This window comes from Sarcophilus harrisii, chromosome 5, assembly GCF_902635505.1.
Source record: "Sarcophilus harrisii chromosome 5, mSarHar1.11, whole genome shotgun sequence".
Lineage (NCBI taxonomy): Eukaryota > Metazoa > Chordata > Mammalia > Dasyuromorphia > Dasyuridae > Sarcophilus > Sarcophilus harrisii.
Genome location: NC_045430.1, coordinates 12,840,277 through 12,850,713, shown reverse-complemented (window position 1 = coordinate 12,850,713; position 10,437 = coordinate 12,840,277). Strand labels below are relative to the sequence as shown.

Below are 10,437 nucleotides of genomic sequence, written 5' to 3'. Positions count from 1 at the left end.
GCAGGAGGGGAGTCCCGGCCCCAGCCAGCCGCAGCCACCTCATCAGGAGGGGCCTCCTTCCCCGCCTCCCTCAGCCCGGCCCGCGGAGGCCCCCCTGCCGCCCACCAGCAACTTGAGGAAGGGGGAGGCCCGGGATTCCTCGGCTCCACTTCCTGGCTCCCCAGCAGTCTCCTCCCACCCCCGAGGCCCCGGCCAGCCCAGCCACGTCACCGCCTGCTCCGGGACAGGGGAGGAGGCCAGGGTGTCCCGGCCCGCCTGGAAGGCTGCCTGCAAGAGACTGAGCTGACTGGTCCCCAGGCCGGTGGTAGCCCCGACTTGGCGCTGGGCCCCGAGGAGGCAAGGACCGGGAGGCTGGACGGCTGATTGCCGGAGGGAGCCTGGGGCTGGGGCACGGGAGGGTCCCGGCTCTCCTTGGGCTAGGCGCTCCTACAGGGGATCAGGGCCGGAGCCAAGAAGGGGACAGCCTTCCCCCAAGGGGGCCGAAAGGAAAGGTCTCGGGAGTACCCGGCCCTGGGGGTGGGCAGCGCCAGCATGAACCTGTTTCGGATCCTGGGGGACGTCTCCCACTTACTGGCCATGATCCTTTTACTGGTCAAGATCTGGAGATCCAAATCCTGCCGAGGTAAGCAAGTGATGGAGCAGAAGGCGGCTTCAGAGGGGAGAGGCAGGATGGACATGTGTGTGTATTTGTGTCTGTATCTCTCTTTCTCTGTCTCAGTCTTTGTCTCTTTCTATGTCTGTGCGTCTCTCTCTGTCTCTGTGTCTCAGACTCCTAGGGAGAGACATAAATTTTATGCAAGGGCACTTAGGAGGCCCTGGCCCACATCCTTGCTGGGTGATCTTGAACAAACTGGACAAAGGTTTTTGGACCCCTATGTTAGCGATCATCTCATTCGGCTCCTCCATTTGACAGAGGGACAATCTGAGGGCCGGAGGATCATCCTGCTTCAGAAACAGACCGGTCGTGTGGTTCTCTGGGCCTCAGTTTCCCTAGCTGTAAAATATGGCAATAGGAGCCCTCACCTCACCAGGTTGCTGTGAGCTAAGTGAGTTGTTAAGTGCTTAAATGAAATACTACAATTCTATCGGAATAGCCTCTTTCTTTTTCTTCTTTCTCCTCTTTTCTACCCATGGGCTCACTCCTCAACCATCTCCATGCTGGTCTCCCCCCTGCACAGATACCCACCCCCTCCCTGGACTTCTGAATGGCTGAAGGACCCTGCCAGGGCTGGGTGTGATGTGGCAGCCGCTGGTGGAGGAGGCTGCAAAAAGGAGGAGGAGCTGGAGGAAGGGCACAGGGCAGAGGCTTGCAGGGGATGAGGAGCTGGGGGAGACCTGATCCCGTTGGACCTCGGTCAGAGCCGGAAAGGGCATCAGAACAGGATCGGGGCTGAGAAGGGACTTTAGAACCCAGAGATCAAAGCTGGGAGGGATCAGTGTCAGAGCCGGGAAGGGCAGAGAACACTCTCGGAGCTCTGAACAAAGAATGTTAGAACTGGGAGGGGCCTCAGCAAAAGGGATATTCCGGCTGGGAGGGATGTTAGAAACCATCTCTTCTTACACTAGTGGAAACTGAGGCCAGCCGGTGGGAGGGGGGTCCCACTGTCACACAGCTGATAGAAGCAGAGCCACAATCCAGGCCCCTGACTCCCCAGTCTGTGCTGCTGTATCCTGATGCATCTGTAATTGGGATGGGGAATGGGGGGGGGGGGGGCAGAAAGGGGACTTGGGTTTGCAGAAATGGTCAAGGCTGTTCGGCCTGGTTCCGGAGGGCAGAACCGGAAAAGAAGGGCAAGTCTGAGCAGCAACAGCAAATAATCTCACTCAAGCTAAATAGGAAAAAACCAAGCGAGAGCCGTCCCAACAGAAACAGGAGTTTGGCTTAAAGCTTTCTGCCTCTCCCCTTCCCCATTAGAGAGCTTCGAGGAGAGACAGAACCACCATTTGTTGGGTGTTTTAATCGTGGACCTTCCTTTTGGGCCCACTATGGCCATTTCACCTCAGACGCTGAGATTCTGGCTTTTCCCCCCAGAGGGCTTTCAGAGTGAGCCCCTCATTCTCCTTCCCTGGTCCCCAAAGTTGTGCACGAGGTCCCACGTGGAGACCGTTGGAGGCTCTACGCAGCCAGGTCTGACCCAGGAGCCTTGGGGGGATGGAGGGTGTTGCTTGCTGCCCAGGCCAGATGCTCTTCCAGGCTAGATGGAAGAGAGGACCTGAAGAAACGACTCATTTCTCCCCTCCTACCCGCTGCAGTTGGGCCTCCAAGAGGAAAAGATGATGTCATTAGGAAATGGCCCCATCCCTCCCAACTAGAGCCTTTCCTCCTTAGAGGGAACCAAAGTGAAAAACCAGAGGGACTAAGAACTCAGTGGTCTAGTCTGTGGAGTGCTGGGCCAGAAATCCAGATTCTGGAGTCAGAATCCTTCAGGAGGGAGGGAAAGTGGGAAGTAGAAAGGGAGAGAGGGAGGGAGGGAGGAGGAACGAAGGAAGGAAGGACAGAAAGAAATGTGGGAAGTCAAGTTCCCTCCAGCTTTGTCCCACCTTCGCTTACTGAAGGGGCAGAGCAAAGGCCAAATGACTGGGTAGGCTAAAGATAGCCCGCAAATTCTGGGCTTCCAGTTTGTTTTCTAATTGATGCTCTTTCTCCCTGGACACAGGAATCTCCGGGAAGAGCCAGGTCCTATTTGCTCTTGTCTTTACAACTCGATACCTGGACCTGTTCACCAACTTTATCTCCCTCTACAACACAGTGATGAAGGTAACGGAGAGGGAGGTGCTTCACAAGGGCTGTGCATTTCTGCATAACATACGACCATTTTATTTTATTTTTGTTGGGGTCATCACAGCTAGGAAGTGTTAAGTTTCTGAGACCAGATTTGAACTCGGGTCCTCCTGACTTCAGGGCTGGTGCTCTACTTCTTCAACTAGCTGCCCCCCTGATGGGGTCATTCTTAAACCATCCATCATATACGCATCAAAATTGAGTTCTTTGGGTGATTTTGGGTTAGGATTACAAGCATAATCCTTTCAGTTACTGAATTACCAGTTTTTACAAAGTTTGAAAATTGACTAGGGCCACATAGGACATGAGATGGTAGATATGCTGAATTTGATTAAGAGCCATATCACTATTTTAAAAATCTTGATTATTAATTTCTTTTCTTTGGGGGGGTGGTAAATTTGTAGTTTTGATGTTTGTGCAATTATTAAAGCTTAAAGCTGCACTAAAACTTTGGGGATACCCTGTATGAATTACTTCCCATCCCCTCAGCCTTCCAGCCAACCTAGTCAGTTTCTCTGTCTCTTGGAAAACTCCTGTGTCCAAGGCTTTCCCCTAATGACCTCAGCTGTTATTGGTCCCCCTGGTACTGGGAAATTTTATTTAGCATGCACTTCATTTGTTTATCCCTACAAACGCTGTTCATCGCTACACATACATATGCTTTCATTTTTAATTTTTTTTTTTTTTTTTCCTGAGGCAGTTGGGGTTAAGTGACTTGCCCAGGATCACATAGCTAGGAAGGAGATCACATTTGAACTCAGGTCTTCCTGACTGCAGGGCCGGTGCTATATCCACTGCACCAATTAGCTGCCCCCATATATATGCTTTTTTAAAAAATTCAAAATAAATATTTATTGCTTTCTCATTGTTTACACCGCTTACATTTTCTGATTTATCACTCCCCCTCTTTCACTCCCAGAGAGTGATCCATTATAACAGATTTTTTTTTAATTTTGTTTTTTTTTTTTTTTTAACTAAAGTTTTTTAATTTTCAAAAGAGATGCATGGATTTTTCAACATTAACCCTTGCAAAAGTTTGTGTTCCAGTTTTTCCTCTTTCTCTCCCCTAGATAGCAAGTAATCCAGTATATTATAATAAAGATTTAAAAGGCGGGGGAAACAATTTAGCAAAATTCAGCAGTATAGCATTCTTCCCCTTTCGTCACCTCTCCAAGAGTAGAAGGGCCCTTCTTATATCTCTTCCCTGGAGCTAATCTTGATCATCCTAATATCCTAATTTCCAAGCACCAGGAACAAACCTGTCCCACAGCTTGTTTAGCCATTCCACCTTGTTGAAGGGGAGTTTGTGTCTTTCACAGCTACTGAATTGAAAACTGCCAATGGTAGGGGCTGTCTTTTAACAAAATAGCATCCCTCCCAACATTCAGTACCGGACTCTGCTGTGCAGAGGGAATGCTTGCTGACTCAATGAAAGAAGGAAGGTCAAAGTAACCTGCTTTTGACAGCTCTCTGAAAGACTGAATTTCAAGCAATGCAGACTTGTAACAATGCGCGCCAATGTTATTTTCCACGCTCCATGGGAAACACTCTCTCACAGGGAGGCTTACTGGGAGGTTGGCACGACCTTGGGCTCTCAGGAACCGTGCGGGGGGCAGCACGACTGCAGCGGAGCAAGCATTTCTGAAGTAGACATTAAGTGCCGGGAGCGGTGGTGGATGGCAGGGATACAGCCAGAGCATCCCCAAGTGGCATTTATGAAGCGTCTGCTGTGTGTCAGGCACTGGAGACACAAAGGTGATCAGTGCCATCAGAAAGCTCACGCCTGGGGCGGGCGGCTATCGGCCAAACAAGCATATGTAGACAAATCATACATAGCTTAATTCCACGGGAGGTAATTTCAGAGGGAAGGCCCTCGTTAGAAGGAATGGAGGAGGACTGGGAAGTTTTCTGCAGAAGATGGGGTTGCAACTGAGACCTGGAGTAAGTCCAGGAATCGGACGAAAGGAGGAGGGGAGGGCATTACAAGAATGGGGAGTCAGGAAGTGCCGTGTCCCATGTCAGGAGCAGCCCCAAGGCCAGCATCATCCAATAACATATGTTTGTGGAGGGGGGAGGGAGGGGGGAAGCCTGAAAAGGCAGGAAGGGACTGGGGTGGGAGGAGCTGAAAGCACCAAAGGAGGATTTTATTTTCTGAGAATAGTAGGGACTTTGCCAAAAAGGGAATGATGTCGAGACTCGTGGGCAGCTAGGTGGCACTGCAGTGGATAGAATACCAGGACCTTGACTAAGAAAAACTTGGGGTCAAACCCAGCCTCGGAAATTAGCTAGCCGTGACCCTGGGCAAGGCAGGTCATCCTGTCTGCCTCAGTTTCCTCATCTGTAAAAATGAGCTGGAGAAGGAAATGGCCCACTGCTCCAGTATCTTTGCCAAGAGAACTCCAAACAGGGTCTCAGAGTCCCATCTGACTGAACAAGGCGGTGGGACATCTGGGCTTTACAAACACCCACCTGACAGTGGAAATGAGTCTTGAGGCGTAAAATGAGGAGGACCTACCGCGGGCACTGGAGGGGACTTATGAGGAGGTTGCCAAGGGTGCCTGTGAGAGGAGGTCTAGTTGAGGACCAGTCTAGGCTGCTGGTCGGGGAAGCCAGGAGGATGGAGCCAGTCTTGACAACAATGGGGAAGCGAGAAAGGCTGGGGAGAGGGGAGGGAGGACCAACACTCACTGTCTAAACCCATAGGGTGGAGAGCAGAAGCAGCCCCCCACCCACCTCTTTAGACTGGGTAAACCCCCAACAAGGGGAGGGGGAGGGATCAAATGCAGTGTTCTCTGAGGTCTAGAGGCTGGGGTCCTCATCCAGAACTCAAGGCTTGGACCCAAGGGGGTGCAGACAAGCCTAATGGAATGGACTGTACCTGGTTCCTCCTCTCCTAGGTGATCTTCCTGCTGTGTTCCTATGTCACCGTATACATGATTTACTGGAAATTTTATAAATCGTTCGACAGCGAGAATGACACGTTCCGCCTTGAGTTCCTCTTGGTCCCAGTCACTGGTCTCTCCTTCCTTGAGAATTACAGTTTCACCCCTCTGGAGGTAAGAAAAGCAATCCCACCCTCGCCCCCACCCCGTCTTGTTCAAAGGTCCCCATCCTCAGCCTAGGCGCTGAAGCAGCCCCTCTGCCACAATGCTCGCAAAGCCATTTAAATGCCCCTTCATCCTTTGACCAGAACTACCGGTGCTCAGGGAGTCAAATCAAAAGCTACTGGGCAATTATACTTCACTGGCCATTGCAGGTGTTTTTCAGTTTGTTTCTTTAAACTTTAGAATATGTAGCTTAAACAGCAGAAATCCCTTCTTAAGATTCAGCATCACATTCTCAAGGTTAATTCATAAAATTTAAGTCCAGAGATTAAAGGAAGGAAAAAAAGCTAATTTTACAGGGGGAAAGCCTTCTAATCCTGAGGAACATTTAGTTTGGACTTGGACTAGGAGGGTTCAGGGACTGGCCCCTGTGACCTTCAGAGGGTCCAGCCTCTCCAGGCTGACTCCTAAATGGGAGATCTAGAGTCATTTCCAGCTCTAACCCTATAGTCCCACAATCTCTGTCACAGGGGGACATTAGTCTTGACTCTATTAACTTCTAGCATAGACTCCAACAAACCATTTCATGATACGTCCCCATTGTCGACTCAAACATTATTTCAGCTTCAAAAAGCACAATCCTCCATGGACCGAGCCAGAATGTGCGCTGTCTCTTGCTCCTTCCTGTTGGTGCTAGGTAACTTGTTAATATACTCGTAGTCCCGACTCACCTTTCACAATGGCCTTATCGTAGAGTCATAGAGAGCGAGCTAGAGTGGATCTGAGGCGATCTAGCCCAACCCTCTCATTTTACAGATGAGGAAACTGAGGCACAGAGAGGCAGTAACTCGTCCGGGTGGTCTGTCTTCTGACTTGCTCCTGCCTCTCTCTCTTTTGCTCAGATCCTCTGGACCTTCTCCATCTACCTGGAGTCTGTGGCGATCCTGCCCCAGCTCTTCATGATCAGCAAGACTGGGGAGGCCGAGACCATCACCACTCACTACCTTTTCTTTCTGGGGCTTTACCGGGCTCTCTATCTGGCCAACTGGATCTGGCGGTACCACACAGAAAATTTCTATGACCAAATCGCAGTGGTGTCCGGGGTGGTGCAGACCATATTCTACTGTGACTTCTTCTACCTGTATGTGACCAAAGGTAGGTGCCACAGGATGGCGGAAGGCAATATCATTCTCTACCCAACCAGATTAACACACTTTTCCCATCCACAAATGGAAGACCTGCCCCATCACCAATCTTCCAAAATAAAAATTTGGCAACATACCGATTAATTTTGGAGACCTTCAATCTTGTCTTCACGTACACTATTGTCTATAAACATAAATTGGTTTGTGATGGGACCTCTCCCTCCCCCCTCCCCCCCGCTTCACTCTGCTTTGGTTCATACAAGTTCTCCCAAGTCTAATTCTCCACACTTCTTTCCTAAAGCAATGGCACTGCATTCATATACCAGTTTATTTACATGTTCCTCAATCAGCACACAGCCACTTTCCTCCAGTCCTGCTGATACACTCAAGTGCTACATTTTTGCAAATACCAAATATTTGCCTGTTTTTACCCTCCTTAGTGTATATGACCTGGTGATGCTATCAGGCCAAGGCCATCAGCTGCGTAAGCACTAAGGCACCTAACTTTCCACAGCCCCTCCAGCATTATTCTGTCTTTCTTATTAATTTCTGTTTAAATTTGGGGCATTCAGGTTTATAATAGCTGGATTTTCTTTTTGGACAATAATTATTGAGGAGTAGACTTCTGTTCTTACATTATTTGAATCTATTCTGTTTTTCATTGACCTTTTATCAAAAGTTGATGCATTTTCTCCAAATAACATCTTCTGGCTGCATTAGTTTTGCTTATGCAAAAACTTCTGCATTACAGAAGTGAAATTATCTTTTTTTTCTCACTATCATCTCTATTCCTTTAGTCAAGAATTCCACCCATCTTCCTAATATCTACCGCCACCATCCAATTACAGCTCTGCAAGGCTTTTAAATGTGACATTTTTAAACTTAGGCAAAACTTAGCATTTTGTGACATGTAAATGCTACTCCAAACCTAATTGCTGCCCAACTATAGTTTTTCCAGTTTTTGCCTAATAGGGGAGGAGTCTTTCAAATCCAATTCGTTTTGCTTAGTCCACTGATCAATTTTCTTATGTATTCTGATAATTTGACTAGCATGGCGTTAAGTCTGTAATTTAAATAGAACAATTTTTACATTAATGCAGTCAAACTACAATTTGCTTCCTTTCAATTACTCATCTTCTGTAGCTTTTTGATTTATTTATAGGTAATTGATTGGAATTTTCTTTTCCCAACTTATTTCCAGACTGAACAAAGTTTGATGATTTTTGTTAATTTTTTGTTGCCACTTACTGATCTTTTTAGCTAGTTTTGTGGAGTATCTAGAAACAAGTAAACTGCTCTATCTTTCTGCCTATGCTAATTACCAGAGTTTTAATATACTAGCAAAGCTTTCCCCACCCATTTCACAAACTATTATGCACAATTCCTCCTCCTCAACTCCAACAATCTCCATCCCACTCCAAACATCTTTGGCCCTTAGCATCTCTTGGGAGTTATACAGCACCCCCAAGATCCTCCATTAAAGAGACCCCTAGTACTCTCAGCTATTGCTCCCTAGTCTTCCCAGCTATGGTCAGCCAATTGAGACTCCTACATCACTTGAGGAAGGTTATCCCCCAAACCTAACAAATAAGCTCCCCAGATAGCCCCAATCTTTGGGCAGATGCCATCACCAGAGGAGGATTAATGGAGCCCAGCTGTGAGAACCATTACATTCTTTTGACTACCTGGCGGATGATTACTAAGAGCAACTGTTCCAAGAAAACATTTAAACCCATAACGAATTGCCCCACCATCCCCAAATAGAATCCAAGTCGTCTCCTACAGATCATAGGCCCCTGACAGAAATATTCTCAAACCTGTTAGTCAGAAGAGATAGGGACGCTACTACCCATTCTCAGAGGTACTCTTACCAAACTCAGGCCTTCAATCCCATTTTCTGCTCTCTCTTCCAACATCTAACTTCTCTATAACTTCCTCCTCGTGCACCAAACTCCCTCCCTTTGTCTCAGGAATTTCTCTTTGTGCTGGCCCTAGGCAGCTGACATTTTCAGTGCCAAGTATGGATGCCTCCAATTCCTTCCTAGAACCTCTCTCCAGTCCTTCCTCATCACATCCCAACAACTCCCAAAGGTTGAGAACGGCCAATCCAAACACCCTTTCTGGGGGGTTCTCCCTTTGACAGCTGACCATCCCCCCATGGATATTCTTCTCCCTTATCCTACTCAGACACTAGTCTGCTCCAAACATCTCCCATTTCCTGACTATGACCTCCTCCCCTAACAATCTCACCACCCAAAATTACCATGTCCAAGAATAAAAAAAATCTGTCCTAAAAGTTCTTTTCTGTTGGAGTTTAACACTTCACACCTCCAAGTCTTTTAAGTTCTTCAGTCTCCCTCCAAGTTGACAATTCTTGTCAGTCCCAGCCTTACATTCACCACCTTTTAGCAGAGTGGTCTGCTTTCAAATTGCTCAACACCAGGGCTATGACATTAGTAAGGCCCGGGTGATGTCACTTCCCTGCTTAGCTTACTCCCACCAAGACAGGAATCCCAACTGTCACCCACCCCACCAGTGCTCCTTGACATGCTCTCCCCCTACAACAGTAAATCTGACCTACCTGCTTTTTACCTCGACAGTCCTTAAAGGAAAGAAGCTAAGCCTCCCGATGCCTGTTTGAAGACCCAACTGAGAAGTGACACAAAACCCTCGGGGGCAGCCACGGACCTGGATTTCCTGACCACCAGCTCCTAGAGTTACTGTGTACTGTTTTTGAACAAATGGACTTCTGGGAAGGGATGGAAAGAACACTTTCTTTCCCCTCCCCTCCATTCACATCTACACTTAATGAAGGGTGGGACAAGCTCTGGAGCTGAAGCGTGCAATCCCTTAGCGGGCATCCCTCAAGTCAGAATGTTCATTGTTTTCCAAGGTAATTCTCCCCAAACCAGGAAGGATCACCCAAATGGAGTAGATCCTCACCACCATTCTTACTCTACTACAATTCACAATACAGTGAGGGTCTTCCCCCCATATCGGATTTGTTGTTGTTATTGCTTTCCTGTGACTAAGAAAGGTCTCTTTCCCTAAATCCTTACCTCGCCTGAATCAAAGAATGGGCACTGCCTCAAACAGATCTTTTTAAGATCTTGGCTTAAAAGGCCAAGGTCTCCTACTGCATCTAAGGCCATCTCCAGGCATCCCGATCTTGTATCAGAGAAGAGGCTGGTGATCCCGAAGCATGTCCCCCTCCCCCATCTAAATCCAATTCACTTGTAATGGTACCACGGTACTCCCTGACATCATGGCCCTCTGAGAACAAAGGACAAACACCACATTTTTGTCAAAGCTGGGAGTAAAATGCGAAATGGGTGCCCTAGAATTTTTAAGTTGTTATTCCCTTAAAAAAAAAAAGTTTCATATACACCTTGAGGGAAAAATATGCTGTACCTCTCTGGGTTTTTTGAGTCCTACACATTTTCCTTCCAGAGTTCTAGGAGACTGA

The 10,437-nt window shown here is 47.9% G+C and overlaps 1 protein-coding gene across 1 annotated transcript; it reads left to right on the top strand.

Moving 5' to 3' along the window:
• On the top strand, positions 1–10,356 carry KDELR3 (KDEL endoplasmic reticulum protein retention receptor 3). Its single transcript, XM_031939895.1, has 5 exons — positions 1–622; positions 2,658–2,758; positions 5,680–5,838; positions 6,729–6,981; positions 9,572–10,356. Exons 1-5 carry the CDS (start codon positions 532–534, stop codon positions 9,610–9,612), a joined length of 645 nt encoding a protein of 214 aa, XP_031795755.1. The 5' UTR covers positions 1–531; the 3' UTR covers positions 9,613–10,356.
• The last annotated feature ends 81 nt before the right edge of the window (positions 10,357–10,437 follow it).

Excerpts from the sequence above, each read along its gene's own strand:
- KDELR3 (XM_031939895.1), top strand. The coding sequence starts at position 532 with ATGAACCTGTTTCGGATCCTGGGGGACGTCTCCCACTTACTGGCCATG. Across the intron at positions 2,759-5,679 it reads TCTACAACACAGTGATGAAG|GTGATCTTCCTGCTGTGTTC; the intron begins GTAACGGAGAGG and ends CTCCTCTCCTAG. Across the intron at positions 5,839-6,728 it reads ACAGTTTCACCCCTCTGGAG|ATCCTCTGGACCTTCTCCAT; the intron begins GTAAGAAAAGCA and ends TCTTTTGCTCAG.